This window comes from Ips typographus, linkage group LG3 (genome assembly GCF_016097725.1).
Source record: "Ips typographus isolate SLU linkage group LG3, UJ_Ityp_2.0, whole genome shotgun sequence".
Lineage (NCBI taxonomy): Eukaryota > Metazoa > Arthropoda > Insecta > Coleoptera > Curculionidae > Ips > Ips typographus.
This window is the reverse complement of record NC_138424.1, coordinates 12,336,749-12,361,199: the sequence shown is the minus strand read 5'-3', so window position 1 is coordinate 12,361,199 and position 24,451 is coordinate 12,336,749. Positions and strand designations below refer to the sequence as shown.

General features: G+C 35.1%; 1 protein-coding gene across 1 annotated transcript in view; it reads right to left on the bottom strand.

The window, feature by feature from the left end:
* The window catches only part of LOC145725954 (tRNA N6-adenosine threonylcarbamoyltransferase-like), a 34,759-nt gene extending 11,908 nt beyond the window's left edge, over positions 1-22,851 (bottom strand). The window contains exons 1-3 of the mRNA XM_081974886.1: positions 22,505-22,851; positions 3,712-3,853; positions 3,358-3,636 (exon numbers count right to left, since the gene is read on the bottom strand). Of these exons, the coding sequence (XP_081831012.1) occupies positions 3,358-3,636; positions 3,712-3,853; positions 22,505-22,696 (613 nt within the window). The 5' untranslated portion in view covers positions 22,697-22,851. The remainder of the gene's footprint in view (positions 1-3,357; positions 3,637-3,711; positions 3,854-22,504) is intronic.
* Positions 22,852-24,451: the final 1,600 nt, after the last annotated feature.

Here is a 24,451-nt window from a genome sequence, read left to right as displayed (position 1 = left end):
TTAAATCATGGTTCACATCTTGTTGCATTTGCCCCAAATCATCTCCAGTTATGTAAATCATAGCATCATCCGCGAACAGCTCCATCTCACACCTCTCAACCACCCCGACCACATCATTGATATACAATAAAAACAAACAACAGTACTGAGGTACTCCATATTACTTACAATCCCTATATTTGACTCTTTGTTTTCTGCCATCCAAGTAAGACTTAAACCACCCTAACACATTATGTCTAATGCCCATTTTTTCCATTTTCTTTACTAAAGTATTCCTGTTTACAGTTTCGAATGCCCGTCTCAGATCCACGAATATTGCCAGTACAAGGTTACCACCATCTATACTATTTACAAAATTATCACAAATATTTATAACTACTGTTTCACAAGAGTGGTTTTCTCTTAACCCGGATTGGTTTGGTATTATTCTTTTGTTTATACTACAGTGACGCAACAGCTGTGTCTTAACCACTACCTCTAATACCTTTTCATACACTTCCACCGTATTAATTGGCCTAAACTCACTGTGCAGCTTTGTATTTTGTACTTTTGGTACTGGTATAACAGTGGACTCCTTCCATTTCTCCGGAAAGATGCCAGTTGACAAGGACGCGTTTATAATTTCCAGCAGGCGATTACCCGTCACATTACATACATCACTTAACACTCTATTTGAAATACCGTGTTGACCGCCTCCAACATTTTTTAAATCCCTAACCACCCCTTTTAATTCAAGCAATGATATTTTTCGGAACTCAATAAACTCTTCAAGTGGACGTTCATGGGATATGTAATTACAACATTGTCCTGGCTGGTATACTTTGGAATGCTATCGATAATGTCTACAATGCTATTTATAAAATACTCATTGAACTTCCTGGCAATCACATTTTCGTTAACTATTATTACATTGCCAAATTGAACCTCTTCTGGTAAGCATTTATTTTTTTCCGGTAATAGGGTTTTTAAACTCTTCCACATTTCTCGCTGATTGTTTTTATTATTATCAATAATTTCCTTAAAATATTGATCTTTCTCGTATTTAATTTGCGAAACAATAAAATTCCGCAACCGTTTATAATCTCTCCAAGTGTTATTGTCTCTTTCCCTCACTGCTCTAACATATAGTCTGTCCCTCTGTTGCATATTTTGTTTAATTTCATCCGTAATCCATTTCTTATTAGCGTATTTTTCTTCATAAGTTATTTTTTTTAATTGGCACAGCGTATTAATTATATATTTCATATCATTAACAAAATTATCTGCCAAAATATTAACATCGGTAACTGTTCCATGGAGAATCAAAAAAAAAAGTCATATATTTTGTTTGGATCATATGTTTTTTGCGATCTTCCATAACAAGTGATCGTTGATTTTTTGACACGTTTTTGGAATAAACTAAGAGAGAGTACACAATGATCACTAACTTTAGGTGTAAGGTGGACTTTAGCTGTAATAATTTGTTATTTGTAATTATGTAATCGATCAAAGTTTGACTTCTATCTGTAATACGTGATGGGGACTCAACTATCTGCACAAAGCTATTCGAGTATACACTATCAAGTATCTTCTCGCCATAAAATGAATGTTTCAGAATATCAAAATTAAAATCACCTAGAATTAAATTTATTCCGTTAAAAGTACTGACCCTATCGAGAAAGTTATTAAAAAATTCAACAAATCTTACGTCTTCTTTCTGAGGTGATATAAGACCGTGCAAAGATATCTCAATCCGGATTCAGAAAATTCGATGGACAAGAACCACACAAAATTTTGTACACACTCCACACAACTTAAAGTATATTTTACATCTTTTCTTATCAAGACCATTACTCGCCCAGTTCTTTTGTGGTCTGTAGTGCATTGCACAATATTGTAACCGTCCATTTCCAATTCCCGAGAAGTTATTTCAGAACAAACATGAGTCTCAGACAAAACTACGAGTTTTGGTCGCCACTGGTTTATAAATACACTTATGTTATCTTTGATGTTCAGGTAGCCCTGACAATTAAAATATACAAGGTCAGAATCAAATGTTTCGTTTAAATTTGTATCTAGTTGCTATTATTTGTGATATTTCTGCATTTGCAAATTTTCAATCCTTTTGAGAGTCTCACATTTGCTTCTGTCCCATGTTGCATGTTCAACACACAAAGACATTCCATACTTTTTATTAGATAAGAGACAATTTGAGCATTTAGCAACATCAGTGCGACAATCATTAATGTTATGTTCCCCACTACACTTGGAACAGACTTGTTTTTCTGTACAATCCCTAAGTACTACATAATTGTAAAATTAGTAAGTAAGTGTATTTTTCTTAGTTTTATCTTATCAATTGTCAGAATTGTTACTGTTTTGTACTGTGTTGTGACGTTGCTATGGTTGTTGTAAACTGAGCTGGCAATAAACGAGAATTATTATTATTATTACCAAACAAAATTCCAATTTTCTGGGACCGCATCTCGATTATTTGATTGTTTTAGGGCAAAGTTGTGCATTTACGGGCTTTATAATTGCCATATTTAAATGCCAAATTTTCCAGACATTGTTTAATCTTTTTCTAGATTTATTTGAATGTGTAATAAAATGACTGGCACATTGTTAGGGTCAGTTTTTCTCTGTCTCTTCTCCTAAGTTGGAGACGCGAGTTGAATAGTGTTTGTTAAATGGTGCTAAAGCCACACCGCAGTGACAGGTGACGGAAAACAGACAGGTTAAGAATGATATAATGTTAAGAGCAAAAATATTGGCTGTAAAAATATTACGCAGCGCATCGAGATGTACAAGAAGAAAGACAGAAAGGCAAAAACCTGCTCTAAATTATATTCTGCTACTTCATCGAAATTTACCCGATGCAAGCTCTAAGTCTAAAAGCTTAAAAGCTCTAAGCATTTTATAAGCCTAGAAGAGGTGTTAAAAATAACCTTTTTTGCGTGTTTTTGACTAGTTTTTTATCCCATGCGATTGAATATAGAAAAAAATCAAAGGCAAAAAAGTTCTGAGATATTAAGTACAGAGTGTCCCATTTTGACACTTGTAGGGTATCTCACTAATTTTTGAAGATAAAGGTTTGCGATTTTTGCGGCAGTGAGATATGGGTTCCTTTCAATTTGGTATTCATAAACCTGCACTGGGGGATAATGACTTTACTTTATATTGAATGGTATATTTTATAAAAATATGAGTAACTCCCAGAAAAAGGAACTCCGCGAAATGTTTTAATTTGAAATTTAATTAAGACTCGACCATCAAATTTTATTTTGAACGTTAAAGTAACATTTTGCGGTCTAAATAGATCAACAATAAGGTCAATAAGTAGTATAAAGTTGTTAAAAATTAATTGTATTTTCTTACCTGAGAAACTAACATCCATTCCCTTTACGCAGTAGGGAAGTGGGACATACTTGGATCCATTTTTTGCCATTTGTTCCACATTGTAACCAGGACTAGGCGCATTAGAAATTTTTAGAATTCGAGCAAATCTATCCAAGCAGTTTCCAACAGCAATGTCAATGGTCTCTCCGAATATTCGATACCTTTTTCTGGCATAGGCGATTATTTGGGTATTTCCTCCACTGACGTACAAGACTGTAGGATTTTTGGCTGATGTTATGAGCCTTCCCATTTCGATATCTGGTCAAAACGTTTTAAGGGCTCATTTCTTTATTTAGTTACTTATTCCTTTTGAAAGTAGTATTAAAAGGATACGGCCAATGCAATGATTAACACCAAGCAATGGTTTATTCCAAAGCTGAGCTACAGTCCTAGCGACAATGGCAACAATGGATAATGGCGCGCCCATTCCAGGTCCTTTGGTGTAGCAAACTACATCAATGTCTTTTGGTAATACCTGCAGACAAAAAAAAATAATAAAAAAAGTACTATTACAAAGGCCTCACAACCAGATTAAGATTTCCTGAAATTTAGGGAAAAACGAGGGGTCACTATATAGAATTTCCCTAAATTTAGGGAAGTGCACAACTTGGCAACACCGCATCCCAGGGGTGTCCCAAACTTACCCCCCTAATACGAAGTCTCAACCCTCTAGGCCTTAAAATAAGGGAGTTACCCATTTAACCCCATGTAAAATGCAAATCTACAAAACAACTACTTTTGGACATGTCCCAGTATCATTAAACTTGGATCGGCGCATCGGATGGAATGTTTGCGATACAATAAACGTTTACTGGACGTATAGCGAGAACATTCTGTGCATACAGGAACGTTCGAAAAACGATAACCCACACATACCAAGTGTCCAAGAGCACTCTGCACATAGGAGATTAACATGGGAAAACGATTTTATTTTTTTGCGCCTGTACGGTTCATTTAATGGAAAAACGCTTTAGATAACAGTTGTAGAGCACATTTTCAGCTATCAAATTGTAATTTTGTCAATAGCGTAGATTTGACCATTAAGACGCAAAACGAATATAAAATTCGGAAATTTTAAATCTCGCGCCAAGCGGTCGTTAAGGAAAGTTTATATCCGGCCGTGCTACTAACCTTTCAAAATCATAACAAATCGTCGTCCATCATTCTCATTTAGTAATTCACTTATTTAGTAATAATTTTGAGTTACTACCCAAATAATGCAAATAAAATAAAAATAAATCGTGATAAAAATACTTTTTCTAATTATGGCATATAAAGTGACACTTTTCAAAACTGATTAGAGTGACAAAACGTTTTACTTTATGTAACTAGTTACATAAAGTATCACTTTATGTAACTAGTTATGAAAAGTTCATTTCATCACTCCCTGTTTTTATGCATTTCCGTAGAAACATATGGGCGACATCCATCATAACATGTCGTTGTCACTGTTTATACAAGGTGCTATGAAAGTGAATATTTGTGTTAAATCACTTTAAAAGATGGTTTTTACCGCTTTTTGGTCAAAATTAGAAAAAATTATGTATGCAACACGTTTCGAAAATGTCTTATTGTGTAACTCATTCAAATTGTAGGACCTCGCTGCGCTCGCCCTACAAACATTCATTTGTTACACAAAATCGATCTTTTCGTAACTGGTTACATAAATAGCTATTATCAGTAGCCACAGCCCAAAAATCTGGTTGTAAGTTGCATTTATAACCTCATCCAATGTCTCTACTCAACTTATTTACTTTGTAGCAAAATTCTTTAAGAAAACACTGGTTTTGCTTGCCAATTTGTTTGCAATATTTAATGAGTAAGTGAATAAGTGATGAAAACAGTGGACAATGAAGCCAGATCTTTGAAGATAAGTTTCCTACTGTACAGGGGCAACAACAAAGGGGCCAAATACTTCCTTCAAAAGTGATGTGATTTAGCTTCAATGTGCTTAACTTCATGGACTATCATCAGCGAGGGTCTTCATCAGTGTTGCAACTAAAACTTAAAATGACTCAGTCTATCCGACTTAAATCTCAAAATTTGATCTGACTGAAATGTGAAGAATCTTAAACTGTTAAAAGTTTTTGTATATGGGTAGGTATTGTCAAAAAACCAACTTTTCAATTGAACTATCTACATGAGCTGTTCTGCTGTTCTATTCTAGGTTTATTAACATTATAATTCTGTTCTTTTTTCCACACACTCAATTGTTCCAAATAAAACTTCGAACACTGAATGTTTATATTAATTATTTATTACTGATGTGAACTTAGCAGCCAATTTCTAGCAGCCAATTTGGCGGAAACACCCGAATGACCAGTGGCGTCGGGTATTTTTTAAATCATCAACTAATTGCGTCAGAGGATTAGTTATGTTTATCATAACTAAATGTTTTGTCATTAACAACTAAGAAAACGTCTTGTCAGACCACTTGTTATATAATATATTTATAATATTCGAATGCTATTAATGATAAATATTCAAATGCTAATATCTCAAAATCTACATATACTAACACCTTACAAATTTCAGGACTAATAAAGTACTACCCGAGGTAACAGAATCTGTAGAGATCAGCCCTTGGACAGCCGTCAGACATTTGTTATAACACATTGCTTATATCGGTCGATAAATATTCAAATGGTAATATCTCAAAATCTACACATACTAACACCTTCCAAATTTCAGTACTAATAAAGTACTACCCGAGGTAACAGAATCTGTAGAGAACAGCCCTTGGACAGCCGTCAGACATTTGTTATAACACGTTGATTATATCGCTCGATAAATATTCAAATGCTAATATCTCAAAATCTACACATACTAACACCTTCCAAATTTCAGTACTAATAAAGTACTACCCGAGGTAACAGAATCTGTAGAGAACAGCCCTTGGACAGCCGTCAGACATTTGTTATAACACATTGTTTAAATCGGTCGATAAATAATTAAATGCTAATATCTCAAAATCTACACATACTAACACCTTCCAAATTTCAGTACTAATAAAGTACTACCCGAGGTAACAGAATCTGTAGAGAACAGCCCTTGGACAGCCGTCAGACATTTGTTATAACACGTTGATTATATCGGTCGATAAATATTTAAATGCTAATATCTCAAAATCTACACATACTAACACCTTCCAAATTTCAGTACTAATAAAGTACTACCCGAGGTAACAGAATCTGTAGAGAGCAGCCCTTGGACAGCCGTCAGACATTTGTTATAACACGTTGATTATATCGCTCGATAAATATTCAAATGCTAATATCTCAAAATCTACACATACTAACACCTTCCAAATTTCAGTAATAATAAAGTACTACCCGAGGTAACAGAATCTGTAGAGAACAGCCCTTGGACAGCCGTCAGACATTTGTTATAACACATTGTTTATATCGGTCGATAAATATTTAAATGCTAATATCTCAAAATCTACACATACTAACACCTTCCAAATTTCAGTAATAATAAAGTACTACCCGAGGTAACAGAATCTGTAGAGAACAGCCCTTGGACAGCCGTCAGACATTTGTTATAACACATTGTTTATATCGGTCGATAAATATTCAAATGCTAATATCTCAAAATCCACACATACTAACACCTTCCAAATTTCAGTACGAATAAAGTACTACCCGAGGTAACAGAATCTGTAGAGAACAGCCCTTGGACAGCCGTCAGGCATTTGTTATAACACGTTGATTATATCGCTCGATAAATATTCAAATGCTAATATCTCAAAATCTACACATACTAACACCTTCCAAATTTCCGTACTAATAAAGTACTACCCGAGGTAACAGAATCTGTAGAGAACAGCCCTTGGACAGCCGTCAGACATTTGTTATAACACGTTGATTATATCGCTCGATAAATATTGAAATGCTAATATCTCAAAATCTACACATACTAACACCTTCCAAATTTCAGTACTAATAAAGTACTACCCGAGGTAACAGAATCTGTAGAGAACAGCCCTTGGACAGCCGTCAGACATTTGTTATAACACGTTGATTATATCGCTCGATAAATATTCAAATGCTAATATTTCAAAATCTACACATACTAACACCTTCCAAATTTCAGTACTAATAAAGTACTACCCGAGGTAACAGAATCTGTAGAGATCAGCCCTTGGACAGCCGTCAGACATTTGTTATAACACATTGCTTATATCGGTCGATAAATATTCAAATGCTAATATCTCAAAATCTACACATACTAACACCTTCCAAATTTCAGTACTAATAAAGTACTACCCGAGGTAACAGAATCTGTAGAGTACAGCCCTTGGACAGCCGTCAGACATTTGTTATAACACGTTGATTATATCGGTCGATAAATATTCAAATGCTAATATCTCAAAATCCACACATACTAACACCTTCCAAATTTCAGTACGAATAAAGTACTACCCGAGGTAACAGAATCTGTAGAGAACAGCCCTTGGACAGCCGTCAGACATTTGTTAAAGACATCGATCGATATAAGAAAAACTACCGATAGGAAAGTTTTGAAAATTGGATTCCATAGTAAAATCAGTCATTTGGTAACATTTTTAATTTTGAAAATGTCAGTATCTCGAAAACCGTTGCAGGTAATTATAGGTTATGATAGACAAAAAATATTTTAAAGCGATAGGAGTATTCAAAAATATAATAATATACAGGGTGTTCCATTTAAAATATGTCAGTTGGTACTTCCGGTATAACCGGTAATGTTATAAGGTTGAAAATGTTTTAGTTGGATTGAGCATGCTGACTTTACTATGTTACCAAATTTTCAAAACTTACCTATCGGTAGTTTTTCGTATATCGATCGTATGTCTTTCGTCATGGAATACCCTGTATAGGTAGGTATACTAACAGTAAGCATTTTAAAAACACTGCAGCATTTAAAAAAAAAGAAGTAATCAAGATGTTCGATTAGGTTAACTTTATGTACATATTAAAAAAATTAGGATCTGTATTATAAACTCGGTACCTACTTACCTTCACTATTTTGTAAGGTAATTATTAATACAAATAGCACAACTCGCATATTCCGTTTTTAATACAACAATGATCACCAAGCTTTATACATTTCGAATGCATTTTTCTTAAACAAGATTGACATTTGACAACACTGTCGGTTGACAAACAATTTCTGGAACAAAACATACATACTGTATTGACACAGGTGGCGTTATTCAAAATTTTGGTCTTTAAATACTTTCTATATTCCACCAAGTTACATTGGACTTCTGCATCCCTTCCTTGTGAAGTTGTTCAAAAAAGTATATAATTAGAGGACCGGAATTAAAACTGTCCTTTTGTAAAAGGAGTTTTTCTATTTTGATTTTTAAGTTTTGAAATTGTATATTAGTATTATGATAACGATTATACCTGTTAAGAAAGTTTTGTAGAATTAATAATTTTGTTTTAGATTTTTCATAGGAGCTTCTATAAGGGTCAATATTACTGAATGTTTGGTTTTGTAAGTCGACCATTGCTAGGCAGAAGTGATTTCCATTAACAATATGCGGCATTACTATTTTTGGTTTATCTAAATAAATATTTTTAAGAAAATAATCGCTGTACATTGTATCAGAAAATATTTTTGTGGCTATTATTTCATCTACTATTTGTGTACGAGAATCTTCGTTTAGTATGTGCATTAGTAAGGACACACTTAATCCAGTGAGCCAATTTTCAAATTCATAAAATAATTTTCTACATACGAGTTACTGTACCGGTTTTTAACAGGATCTGTTATCATTAAAGCACTCCATAGAGGCTCACGTAGGGCATGTAGTGATTTAAAAGTATTTCGTGGAACTCTAAGCTATAAAAAGAGTTGGTTACCCCGCTTTTGGCAACTTGCATTTCGTTTTTTATATCATTAAAATGGTGATAAAATGGACTTTTCAAATATAAAGGATCATTATCGTCAAGATGTGTATATAGGTTCTCACTTTTCAAATTATTATGTATCGAAGGTTCTCCAAGAGAATGATCCATTTCTAATAAAAACTTATAAGCTGCCTCTACTGATGTATCACGATATGGCGATAATATCAGAATTGTTACATTAGAAAAAATACTTTATTAGTCCTGAAATTTGGAAGGTGTTAGTATGTGTGGATTTTGAGATATTAGCATTTGAATATTTATCGACCGATATAAACAATGTGTTATAACAAATGTCTGACGGCTGTCCAAGGGCTGTTCTCTACAGATTCTGTTACCTCGGGTAGTACTTTATTAGTACTGAAATTTGGAAGGTGTTAGTATGTGTAGATTTTGAGATATTAGCATTTGAATATTTATCGACCGATATAAGCAATGTGTTATAACAAATGTCTGACGGCTGTCCAAGGGCTGTTCTCTACAGATTCTGTTACCTCGGGTAGTACTTTATTAGTACTGAAATTTGGAAGGTGTTAGTATGTGTGGATTTTGAGATATTAGCATTTGAATATTTATCGACCGATATAAACAATGTGTTATAACAAATGTCTGACGGCTGTCCAAGGGCTGTTCTCTACAGATTCTGTTACCTCGGGTAGTACTTTATTAGTACTGAAATTTGGAAGGTGTTAGTATGTGTAGATTTTGAGATATTAGCATTTGAATATTTATCGACCGATATAAGCAATGTGTTATAACAAATGTCTGACGGCTGTCCAAGGGCTGATCTCTACAGATTCTGTTACCTCGGGTAGTACTTTATTAGTACTGAAATTTGGAAGGTGTTAGTATGTGTAGATTTTGAGATATTAGCATTTGTATATTTATCGACCGATATAAGCAATGTGTTATAACAAATGTCTGACGGCTGTCCAAGGGCTGATCTCTACAGATTCTGTTACCTCGGGTAGTACTTTATTAGTCCTGAAATTTGTAAGGTGTTAGTATATGTAGATTTTGAGATATTAGCATTTGAATATTTATCATTAATAGCATTCGAATATTATAAATATATTATATAACAAGTGGTCTGACAAGACGTTTTCTTAGTTGTTAATGACAAAACATTTAGTTATGATAAACATAACTAATCCTCTGACGCAATTAGTTGATGATTTAAAAAATACCCGACGCCACTGGTCATTCGGGTGTTTCCGCCAAATTGGCTGCTAGAAATTGGCTGCTAAGTTCACATCAGTGTTTTATAGTGCCAACCGGAAGTTGACGGCCGCCATATTACTCCCCCCGCCTCCCCCTTGTTTCTGTCCCCCTTTTGATTGCTATTGCTCCTTCCTGCTATGTTTACATTTTTTTTATTCATTGGGATTACCGCAGGTTCGGATTATCGCGTCGCGACTACTGTACGGTCAATTTCCAAAAATTTAGAAACAAATAAGTAGACTAGATTAAAACTCGAGCTCGTAACTTCTATACTACATTTTTTCTATTTATTACCGTTTGCTCTGTACCCCGTAAAACCAACGAATAGGAGCCACCCTGTATAACATAAGTTGCATTTGGTGTACTGAAGTCAACGAGGAAGTTAATTGCTTACATTTTTATTTTTTTTTTTAGATGACAATTCACGAATTTCTTGCAATCCTCCTGAAAATTATTCAAGGAATTTGAACAGGGTACTAGCTCTGTTTTGCCAGTGTACATCAAAAACATGTTGCTGTGTGGCGGATACGATAATAAACTTGCACTTCAAGAGTTGACAAACGTTGATTTTGAAAGTTTAGAGCAGTTTGTAAAAAGCAGTTATTCCTCAATTATTGCTGACCAAGGAAACTTGGAAAACTATTATGGATTGTTTAAAGATAAGCCCGATCAATTTACAATTCCGCCTGGTCACAAAAAGATGATTTTGAAAATGGTTAATTTTTTTAAAAAACCTTTAAAATCTAAATCAATGTTACCCAAAAAGACAGATTTACCAACAAATAGTTCTTAGGGAGACGAGATTTCAGAGGATTCTACTTCAGATAATGTGATCGTCGAAACTGGTACAGGAAATCAACAAAATCTAAACGTGGATCTAAACAGTGAAGAGAAAAAAATCAAGAAGAATATATCAAACTGGTTTAATAAAACTTCAAATACTTACAAGGACAATATAGTTTTGAAAAACATTAAGGATGCAAAAAAAAAATTAGATTCACTTAAAATACAATGGGACCAACCAACTACTGCAAACATGTTGTGCGTACCAAATATAGGCTGTTTATTTTGCCAAGCCACTTATAGAGTAAGAAAACGCAGCTCAAAAGAAGGCTCAGAGCCAATTTGGGTATTGTCAAACTTTTACAAACATCTGAAAACCCATCTTCAAGTAGGCAAAAAGAAACAAAGAGGCAGTAGTCAACAAGGCACTCTAAACTCGTTCATTCATTGAGTGCCGTCAAACTGACAAAAAGCATTTAAATGTCAAATTTATTATTGATTTAGCTGTTAGTTTTTGGGTGATTATTAATAAATTAATCAGTATTTTATTATTCACTATTTTAATAAATTAAAATAATGTCATCAATAGACAGACCCAGCATGTTTTATTTTGCACACATAAGCCAAAACTAAAGAAAATGATTATTGACCTTTCAGCAATCTGACCAAAATTAAAATCTCAACACTTTAGGAGAACTAAATGCACAGGGTTACATTCAAAAATTTCAACATTACAAAACTAATTTACTATATTTTTGAAGAAAAATTATTTAAATTGATTAGTCGGAGAGAGTTTGTCATTAATAAATAAAGACGTAAATATTTTAACTCGTCCTTATGCTACACCTTGTATGGAAAGAAATATTAAAAAATTAAACACAATAACATAAAACACATCTTTTACCAGTTTCACTTATTTTTTTTATAATAATTACCATATTTCTTGTAGGTATATACAGTGTGGAACAGCCAAATGGAATAAATTCGATAACGAATAAATGAGAGCGTGTTGCGAAAAACGCTTGGACACGTCGATTTGTATTTTTAGATGCGCATTTATTAAAAAAAATAAAAATTATATAGGGTGTGTCATGTGACAGTGGCCGATACCAACTTTCTTATTTTAAATACAACCCCCTGTATATTATAATTTTTTTGGATTCTTCAGAAAATTCTAGACATAATTCATGTACAATGTCCCATACCTATCTTCAACTGTTTCGGAAATATTAAGTGTTTTCAGATGTATTACAACAATTAACATTAAAAAAAGAAAATTATTTTATTTCACAAATTCGCTACATTACACTCAATACTTATTTTCACGAACATTTTGAACATCTCTTACATTGAAATTAATGTTTTTTTGTTTTTTTTTACATTATTTGTGAAATAAAATAATTTTCTTTTTTTAATGTTAATTGTTGTAATACATCTGAAAACACTTAATATTTCCGAAACAGCTGAAGATAGACATAATTCATCGTACATGAATTATGTCTAGAATTTTCTGAAGAATCCAAAAAACTAATAATATACAGGGGGTTGTATTTAAAATAAGAAAGTTGGTATCGGCCACTGTCACATGACACACCCTATATAATTTTTATTTTTTTTTAATAAATGCGCATCTAAGAAATACAAATCGACGTGTCCAAGCGTTTTTCCCAACACGCTCTCATTTATTCGTTATCGAATTTATTCCATTTGGCTGTTCCACACTGTATATATATACCAGGTGTCCAAGAGCACCCTGGACATAGGAGATTAACATGGGAAAACGGTTTTGATTTTTTTGCGCCTGTACGGTTGATTTGATTGAAAAATCGTATTAATGAAAGTTGTAGTACCTATCACGGACTAGTTTTCTGTATTTTTTTCGGATCTCTAACTTGAGCCCTTTCGTCGTAAAACACGAACAAAAATGAGAAAATTTAAACTTTTGGCCTGCACTGTATAGGCGGTGGTCGGGCAACGGGTAAACATGTCATTGTTGCGGGTACGGTTGCTCGGCAACCGCTTATACAGTGCAGGTAAAAAGTTTAAATTTTCGCATTTTTGTTCGTGTTTTACGACGAAAGGGCTTAAGTTAGAGATTCGAAAAAAATACAGAAAACTAGTCCGTGATAGGTACTACAACTTTCATTAATACGATTTTTCAATCAAATCAGCCGTACAGGCGCAAAAAAATCAAAACCGTTTTCCCATGTTAATCACCTATGTCCAGGGTGCTCTTGGACACCTGGTATATATATATATACAGGGTGTCCCACGACGAAAGACATCGATTGATATTGGAAAAAGTATAAATAGGAGAGTTTTGAAAATTTGGCAGGATACTGATGTGGGCATGCCCAATCCAACTAAAATATTTTCAAGATGGTTGCACTTCCGTTTATACCGGAAGTCGATCACAACTTTCTTATTTTAAATAGAACACCCTATATATTATTACATATTTGGATTCCTCACAAAATTCTGACCAACTTTTGTATGGAATTCCCTATGCCTATCTCTAGCCGTTTTCGAAATATTTGATGTTTTTCCAAAAAAGTGACAGTTGCAACGCTCAACATATTTTTGTACTATGTTAAAACCGTATTTCATTTTGCAATGAAACTTTGGGTTGTTGTAAATAAAAGATCGTTTTATTAAACTGAGGGTGCGTAATGACTCATTTGTATACAGGGTCGTCAAAAAAAAATCATAAACTTGCCACTAAAAAAAATGAAAAATCTCAAGTTTTTTAAATAGAACCCCACATTTTTTATGACGGAATCATTTTGAGCATTAAAAATTACTATACGTTTCAATTTACTTGCCTATACCTAAATCCAACCCATTTCGTTTTATTTGAGAATAAACATTTTTTATTATTAAATCTCAGATTTCTTGAAAATGTCTCTCTCTAATTACGTGTGGATTTATGTCACACCAGTAGTGTGAATTATGTCTATTGAACATTCCATTTTTAGTGAATTTGGCCTCGTCGCTCCAAATAATATTATTCAAAAACAATTCTTCTCCATAGTGACTAGTCAGCAAAAACTCGCTAAAAACAACTCTCTTCGGAAAGTCAACCTCTTTTAAGTGTTGCACTAATTTAAATGAAAAAGGGTGAAATTTATGTTTCTTCAGGATCCTCTGAATTGAGCTTTTGGATATGCCTGATTCTACGGAAACTTGTCTTATTGACAAAGTTGGATTTGCAACAAAATAGCCCAAAATTGCAATTTCTACATTTGTATTATTAAGGATTGGTTTTGTTTTAATAGCTTTTATCTTCACATATCCCGTATTCTTAAAATTTTCAATTATTTGCTTGACAGCTTTTGGTGATGGCTTTGGTTTTTCTGGATAACGAGCGGCAAATACCTCACATGTTCTACTCACAACTTTATTACATTCTCCGTAAATAATAAACAGATTTAAGTAATCTTGGTTTGAATAACGTAACCGCGACGGCATACTTGCAGTTGTCAAAACACTCAAGTCACTAGTGTTATTAACATGCCCTGCAGGTCTCCAATATCACCGTGTGTCAAAAGCATGACCAACTAGAACACCACATAATCCCAACCGTGCAGCATAATAAAAAAATGTTTATTCTCAAATAAAACGAAATTGAAACTTATAGTAATTTTTAATGCTCAAAATGATTCCGTCATAAAAAATATTTCGAAAACGGCTAGAGATAGGCATAAGGCATTGTACACATAAGTTGGTCAGAATTTTGTGAGGAATCCAAATATGTAATAATATATCGAGTGTTCTATTTAAAATAAGAAAGTTGTGATCGACTTCCGGTATAAACGGAAGTGCAACCATCTTGAAAATATTTTAGTTAGATTGGGCATGCCCACATCAGTATCCTGCCTAATTTTCAAAACTCTCCTATTTATACTTTTTCCAATATCAATCGATGTCTTTCGTCGTGGGACACCCTGTATACCTGTATACGTCAATGTATTGGCAAATAGGTTTGTAGAAAGCGTTAGTAATGTTTTAAATGAGATGTGTCCAAAACGAAAAGTTATTTTTAAAAGCAAATATTTGAACAAAGCCTGGATAACAGCTGATATTAGGCAGAGTATGCAGCATAGGGACGCACTGTATGTACGAGCAACACCGGAAAATAATGAGGAAACATGGAAGGAGTTTAAGAATATGCGTAATTACGTTGTCAATGAAATTAGATCCGAAAAATATAAATATTTTAGAAATTTTATTGATGGGAATAAATATAACTCACGTGAAATGTGGAAACAGCTAAAAACTCTATTACCCAATAATAATAGTTCATCTCCAGATGGAGTGATTTTTGAATCAAAAAAAATTAATGACGAATTACTTATAGCGGAAAAATTTAATAGTTACCTTGTGAATAGTATCAGTGAAATTGTAAATAATGTTCCTAGAGGTGCTGTCTCGGATCCTACTTTATTGTATACTTATGAATTAAAGTACACGTTTTCTAAATTTGAAAGAATATCTATGGCAGAACTCAAACGGATATTGAAAAGTATTGTTACGATTTTCCCGTGGGTTTACACAAAGTCAATTTAACTCAACAATTAATAAATTTATTAACACTTCAAAACACTCCGTACAATAATTAATTCAGCTACTAAAAACACTACTACAATTCAACAATTATTCCACTATTTAAACTTTACCGCGTTCCCAAATTCACTACTCCCGCCGTCTGAAACCGCTTCTTTTATATTCGCAAACCACGTTCTAGAATGACCGCGAAACGCTTCGCGATTTGCGTCGAATATTAACGATTGTTCCAGGTGCGGCGCTTCCTAACTGTGGCCTACTTTAATACGCGCCCGGCCAGATATTACGGCGCATCGGTTTCATCCCGAAGCGAGCGCTTGTTAAGATGTATCGAGCATAGTAGGCCCAGACCGTAACAATATTTATTAATGTTTATTTCTAAACTGACAATTTTTGATAACGCCCATCCACTATCCTTTTCTTGAAATTCCTCCATTTTAGTTAAAATTAAATTTGTGATATTATCACGAAACCACTGGGTCAAATTTGTACTGCCATCAATAATAAAATTTGAGGTATTAAAATATTTGAATTCAATTTTTAACTTATCCTGCGAATCGAGTGCTCGTTCAGAAGTATCGAGCATAGTAGGCCCAAACCGTAACACTGCTCCCCTCTTAAAGCTGATCGTCCCCATCCGCTTCATCTAATCCCTGGTATTTCTTGAGTCTGTCCAGATGGACAATTTTCATCTTGCCTTTGGGGCTGCGTTGGTCTCTGTACACGACGTCGTTTAACCTTTTTACCACATTGTAAGGTCCCTCCCAGTGCGTTGCCATCTTTGACTTAATCCTTTGCTCGTCCTGGATTGAAACATCCACACAGCATCACCTTCCTTATAATTGCCACCAGTTGGTCTGTGGTCCAGTGTCATCTTCATACGGCTGTTGTTTGGTTTCAACTTCTCTCTCTCAAGTTCCCGAATTGTGATGGATCCCTTCTGTAACGAACACTGGTCACACCGTTTACACCATTCCTCAACGTCTTTTCTGAAGTTAATCCAGTAAAATCGATCTCTTATTCTAGCCAAAGTCTGGTTTACTTCAAAGTGTCCTCCTCCGCGACTGTCATGTAGTTCTCGCAGCACATTCTCTTTGCAGGAATTGGGCACTATTGTTTGGTATACAAAGCGTTTTCCGTCTGGACTTTCCCATTTGCGAGTAATTAAGTCATCTCGCAGTCGAAGCGAATTCCACTGCAACCAGTAACCCCTTACTGTTGGTCCATATCTGGAAATCTGTTGCAAATCCGGTTTCAAATCCTTCTCCAACCATCTTCTGATTAATTTCAAATCAGAGTCTAAGCGCTGCCCTTTTATTATGTCTTTCTTAGAAACGCTGCTCTTCATTCTTTTTGTAGCCTCTTTATCTGTCACCTTCGCGATTTGACCAATCCTCCAACCATTATGAATTTGTCCTTTCCGGTACCTTAAGTCACTATTGAAAGCTTGACGATCCTCTACATATCGCGGTAAATGTCCTTCCGGGTTCTTCATTTCCTGCTCCTGGTTACGCCAGTTCTGCGGGGTCGGTAATCGAGACTGCTGTCTGCAATTCCAGCGATAATGTCCTTTACGTCCACAATTATAACACGTAATGTTTCTTTTAACAGACGAGTTCCGGTGATTTGTTTTAATGTCCTGATTTCGTCGGTACTGCGGGTTTGGAGAAAAAGACCGCTGTCCTGATGTGATTCCTGCTATAGTGTCCTTTGCGTCCACATTGATAACACTTCACTTTAGTGATCGGACGTGATCGCTCTAACTGTGTGAACTGACCATTTCCTAATGCTGCCATTTGTTGTACTAATTGGCCGAACATTGATTTAATTTCATATATTAATGTAGCAGCATGATCGGCTGGAGGTACTCTCTCCTCTTGAATAGTCTCTGGCTTTAAGTCATTCCACGCAGCTTCAACTTCCAGCGCTCGAACCAGTAATTCGCTGCTGTTGCTCCCTTTGAATATCTTCAGCATTTTCTTTACCTCCGGATCTCCAATCCCTTCTACAAAATACTGTGCCACAAGTTCTTCTTGGATTTCATCCGGGACGGCTGGGTAAGCCAGATGCACAAGGCAACGAATTTCGGCCTCAAACTCTTGTAAATTTTCACCAGTTTTCTGCTGTCTTGCCTTTAATTGCGTTTGATACGCTCCTTTCTTATGTTGATCCCCATAACGACGTTCTAATGCAGCTAGTAATGCTTCATAGTTGCTTCGTTGGGTTAGGCAGAGTCTGTAACAGCTCCAATGCAGGTCCTCGTTATGCCACCACCAGTGCTACAGCCATTTCCTCGTTTCTCCATCCATTTGCATTTGCAGCGGCCTCAAATTGGAGTTGGTACGTTGCCCATGAAGTTTGACCGTCGTATGTGGGAGGCTTGATCTTGTTGAGCCCGTTTCCGGTGATCACTGTAGAGCTGGCTCCTCTGCTGTCAATTTTCCGCTCAAAGTCGCGTAGCTTTATTTCAACATCATTCTGAATTTTGTTAATGTCCTCCCGAGTATCATTTAATTTTACCTGAACGTCATACTCCATCTTTTTGAGACTATGGGTTACATACTCATGGATTTCTGTCTTGGTCCCCGCTAGAACGTCCAATATTTCTACGTTACGCTTTTCTTGCCGCTCTCTGTCTTCTTGTCGAATTCTTTCTTCTTCTTCTTTGTCTTGTTGTCGAATCCTTTCTTCTTCTTCTTTGTCTTGTTGTCGAATCCTTTCTTCTTCTTCTTTATCTTGTTGTCGAATCCTTTCTTGTTCTTCTTTGTTTTGTTTAAGCATTTCCATAATAGCTGCAAGTTGGGCCTCCATGTTTGCACTTTGACGTCTTGTTATTGGCATAAAATAAATTTAACACACCACTGTTCCGAAAATCTCTAGTCCGGTTCTGAACACAAGTCTCTAACTCGAAGTTTAGTTCCAATTCACGCACTAAAGTCTGATCGCACTTCTGACACCAATTGTTACGATTTTCCCGTGGGTTCACACAAAGTCAGTTTAACTCAACAATTAATAACTTTATTAATACTTCAAAACACTCCGTACAATAATTAACACAGCTACTAAAAACACTACTACAATTCCACAACTATTCCACTATTTAAACTTTACCGCGTTCCCAAATCCACTACAACACTACTCTACTCTCGTCGACGACGACGCCGCTTCTTTTATATTCGCAAACCACGTCCTAGAATGACCGCGAAACGCTTCGCGGGTTGCCTTGACCATTCAAGAATCTTCCAGGTGTCGCTTCCTAAGTGTGGCCTACTTTAATACGCGCCCGGCCAGATATTGCGGCGCATCGGTTTCATCCCGAAGCGAGCGCTCGTTAAGAAGTATCGAGCATAGTAGGCCCAGACCGTAACACTATTATTGTTAAATAAACATTTTATTTTAATTAAAACAATAAGAACAATAATTAATAACTTTCAAGCTAGAAAGGGTAACACTATTCTTTATGTTGCTGTGAGGAGTGTGCAATTTTTTCGAATTTTTTTCCGGAAAAACTGCTGACAGCTAAGTTGACAGTTGTTAAGTGATTTTTCCACTTAAAATTTACATATGTTATACTAATTCTTGATAGCGATTGGTCAAAATTGATAGGAAGGAAATAATCAAAATTATTTCCTGAAAACACACATTTTTCATCGTTTGCTTTATTAACTTATTTTTAATTTCTTGATCGATTTCCACAGTATGGGAATCGAATCGAAAATGTTTTGTGATACTTTCATTGGAATTTTGAACGAAATAAAGCCTAAATAAAGGAAATTATGCGATATTTTAAGGAATACATTGCAGTAGACAATATAGTGTATCAACGTTATAAAATTGACAGAACAGAAAAGCATAGGCACATGTAATTATTATGGTAAAATCTTTGTTCCTACATCATGTTGAGTTGAAACAATATTCATTACAAATTATTATAATAATTTACCAAATTTTCAACAGTTCAATGTTTAAACTACATTTTTAAGGTCACGTGACTGTTTTTGACACTTGTCAACTGGCTGTTACAGTGTTGCAAGCTTAAAATTGTATTATTAACGCCACATAATGTCTATTTTACAATTTCAGCTTTTACAATTGTCTAAATTCAATTCACCAAATGATCAACATTTAAATAACATTTTAAAGTCACGTGACTGTTTTTGACAGGTGTCAGTTGGATTTGACAGTGTTGCAAGCTCTAAAATGGCATAATCAAAGTCACGTGATGTGTCTCTTGCAATTTCAGCTTTTACAACTGTCTAAAATATAACCTAAATTTAATTTACTAAATTTTTAAATTTTAAACCACATTTTAAAGGCCATGTGATTATTTTTGACATATGTCAACTGGCCTTTACAGTGTTACAAGAACATGCAGAATTGCATTTTCAACGTCACATAACATGTATTTTGCAATTTAAGTTTTCACAACTACTGTAAATTTAATTTACCATATTCCAATGTGTAAACTGCGTTTTGAAGTTTACGAGACTGTTTTTGACAATGTCAACTGACTTTTACAATGTTGCAAGCTGAAAAATTGAACTTCCCTTACATAACATATGAAATGGTATCCCAAGCCATTACAAAGTTGAAAAATTCTTCGTGTTTAGATATTTATAATTTTAATAGCGCGATAGACAAAAATACTGAATGTTTCTTGATACCTCTCTTATCACATCTATACAACACCTCTTTTTCCCACGATGTTTAAGCGTTCCAAAGTAATTCGTATATTTAAAAAAGGTTCAAAGTCTGACTTAAATAATTACGGTCCAATTTCAATTATTCCTATATTTGGCAAATTATTTGAAATTATCTTAAAGGACTTAATTCTTGATTATTTGCTTGAGGTGTCGTTCTTTTGCGCAGAGCCGAACTGCTCTGATTCTGCCTGGCAGGTCAACTGTGCATGTTGTATCTGGCGTTGTTGAGGGGCTTGAAAGGGGTGATCAAGTGCAGTTATCTCTTTATGACGTTTCAAAGGCATTTGATTGCGTTGACCACACCCTGCTGTTAGAGAAACTGACAAAGATCGGTTTTGGCCCTGTTTGTCTAAGGTTTTTCGAGTCTTATCTGCTGGACCGCTCTCAGTGTGTTGAGGCAAATGGAAAGTTGTCCTCTGTCTTGCCAGTAAAGTGAGGTGTTTCGCAGGGATCAGTTTTGGGTCCTCTTCTTTTTATAATCTGCATTAATGTTAGAACACTCTAAAAGCTTCCAAATAATCTTAACTAGTTTAGAAGCTCTCAAAAAATTTCAAGGCAGTCTAAAAGCTTCCGTATACTTCTAAAGCAGTTTCAAAGCTTTCAAAAGTTGAAATTCACATTTCTTAAAAGCAGTCCAGAATCTGCAGTGCTCCTAAAGTAGTCTAAAAAGATTTCAAAACACTACAGAAACTCCAAAATGCTTCTAAAGCAGTCGGAGGTCTTTCAAAACAGTCTAAAATCTTCCGTATGCTTCTAAAGCACTTTGAAATCTTGAAAAAATTTCTAGAAGGAACTCAATTTTTTTTTTGATTTTTACGCTTTTTTGAAGAGAATAATTTTGCTTTTTAAGCAAAATGCTGATTTTTGAATTTGCTTTTTTTCACGACTTTAGTGCTTTTTAATCCAGACTCTAATTATAACTATGATGCATTTTGACTAATTTTGAGCAATAATAGAAGCATTGTGAGGTATTTTAAAGGCATTTCAAGGTATGTTGTATGCAAAAAGGCACTTTGGTGTACAAAAAAGGCAGTCTACCCCAAGGTCTACCCTTCATTTTGAGTTCAATCATGTCAGATCAGAGATGTTATTTCCTAATATCTTTAGATCTTTGTTAGAAATTCAGAAATAATATAAAATACCTTGTAAAATACTGAACAGGTGTGGAAAACCTAATTTGTTAAACATTTGAAATGAAGGGTAAGATGGGACAACTTATGCAAAAAAATGCTCTCATCAAGGATCTTGTCAGCTTGAAGAGAGCAGAGCAAATGTGATGACAGTTGCTTACATGACCACTTTGTAAGAAACAATAAACAGAATAGGTAAGAACAAGTAGGTACTCTGAGTGGCCTGATCCCTTCTTCTGTACCTATCAACAAATCTCAGTCTGCCACTCAACATCAAAAATTCCATTCAACCCACAGCATTGTAGTGTAGCAGACAGACCACAAAATCCTACAATTTAGTCAGATGTTCAAGCCCACACAATTCAATTTTATTGGATGCCACATAATCCTATGACACCCTGTATTGTTAGTGGCCCTCTTTAAACCTCTTATATCACCATTTTAGAATCAAAAATGTGTGTTTGATCAAGTTCCTACTTTATTTTGAAGCAAAGTTGAAACATAAAAGATGATGGCAAGTTTTCTTCAATAATTTACTCAATTTCTACTTACACAACAACCTAAGTTTTGCTGGTAATTCAAAGTTCTAATATATCAGCAAAATAATGGTGACAACGCTAAGCATCAGAATTCTAGTTACTATCTTGCTGAGTTGAGATAAAAACCTCGATAAAAACATTTTAATTTTTGGAACAAAAATTGAGTGTTGTGAATTTAAATCACAGTTGACAAACACAAACCAATTCACCATTCTCAAAAGGACTTATTAAATAAAGAACAACTACAATATGAATACCACAAATGGAAACCTTTAAGATTAGGTACTTACATTTGCTTGTTTTAAGGCTAAATTTAAAACCTCTATGATTTTGTCCCGATGATGTTCTGCAGTTTCTTTGGGCATAAACCCTTCGCCTGGTGGTGTAACATAAGTTTTTCTGGGATTAGACAACACCACACCATCTTTAATCACACCGACACCTAATTTGTTGGCACTTCCTTCAAACCCAATTGCTATCATCGTTCTTACTTAAAAGACACAATCAAAGCACGCAGCTTAAACTTTAAACTCCTGCTATAAGTCCCACATAGGAGTCAAAACTCCAAAAATATTATTGAATAAAAAACACAAACAAAAACAAACAATACAAGGTTATGTTCACAGTGAGGTTATGTCATGTTATGTTTAAATATTTTCTTCTTTTCTTCTCTCTTTTTTAGTATCCATTATTTGATAATTATAAGGTATTTGATGAAAGCAAATACCTTATAGTTATATACGGCCAATGTCCTATGTCGACCGTTCTTTAAAAATGTGGCCTCAAGTGGGCGGTGAATTTGGAGAGTGATTGAATTATTGAAACTGCGCATGCGCAGTTTCCCTCTAGTGTGCTATGCATCACGTGCTACGGTGCCTGTCAATGAAATGAAACTTTATATTATGTCAAACTTCGAGCAAAAAGAATCAGGAGGTAGCAAATACCCCATTTCTGCATTAAGCGACCGAGACGGAAGTCGCCATCTTTGTCCCCGTTAGTCGTAAAACAGTTATGTTTATATTTGGTGGTATGTCAAGTTAGCTAAAAACCGCAAAGATTTGTTGATTTTGTTTGTTTTGCTTTTCAGTCCGTTAAAGGTTAATTTTTGCAAACCTAAATTAGTTGAATTATTATTGACGAGTGGATTTGTGAATAGTGGGCAACAGCAGATTGATTATCGTCACCAATGAGTAAAAAGAACAAGTATCAGGAGGTAACAATAATACAAATTATAACTCGTTTGTGCATTAAGCGAGGGGGACGGAAGTTGATTGCGCATTCGCCTACTGCGCAGTTGAATTGAAAGTCATTGAAAGGTTGGAGTTTCAAACCCGCAAAAATTTGTTGTTTGTATTTGTTGTAGTATAGTGTTAGTTTGTTTTGTTTGTTTGTGGTTCTTTAACAGTTGAGTTTTGCAAATTTAAATTAAGTTGTACAGTGGACAAGATTAACAAATATTGACGGCCGCCATATTACTCCCCCCGCCACCCCCTTGTTTCTGTCACCCACTTGGTTTGCTATTGCTCCTTCCTGCTATGTTTACATTTTTTTTATTCATTGATCGTCACTGATTTTCTGACAGTTTACGGCCGCTATACTTGCTATTGCTCTTTCCTGCTATATTTTTTTATTTATTGCTAGAATCAGACTTAAGCTGCGCATGCGCAGTATTGATAATTCAATCAATCTCCAAATTCAAAGCCTACTAGAGGCCACCTTTTTAAAGAACGACCGATAGATATTGTCTGTATATAACTATAAAGTATTTGTCCATCTCTGGTGGTCCCAAATACCTTATAGTTATATACGGCCAATGTCCTATGTCCACCGTTCTTTGTTGTTGTTGTTACTGGTTTTTTTTTGGCACTACCAGCTAGGGGTATTTTGCCAGCTTGTTACGAGAGAGGCTCAGTTAGTCGGGCTAGAGCCCCTGAGCCCCAGATGGTTCTAAAAAATCGCTTAAAGGCACGATCCGAGCAAAAGATATAGTCATCGTGGAAACTATAACCGTCACTGTCACATCCACGTGGTCTTCTCTTAGGTTTTCACCCTTTCCGCCTCTTGGAAGTGCACCGCACAAGACAATTCCCCGTAGACTTTTAGGCATCGACGTTTCCACTTAGAGGTCCCACCATCTCCACTCGACCGGCTGCGGAATTCGGTCGTCAACTTCAAATTTCCCTGAACACCGTTTCAAGAAACGTGGTTTCTTAGTGGCAAAAAAATGGCACTGACGA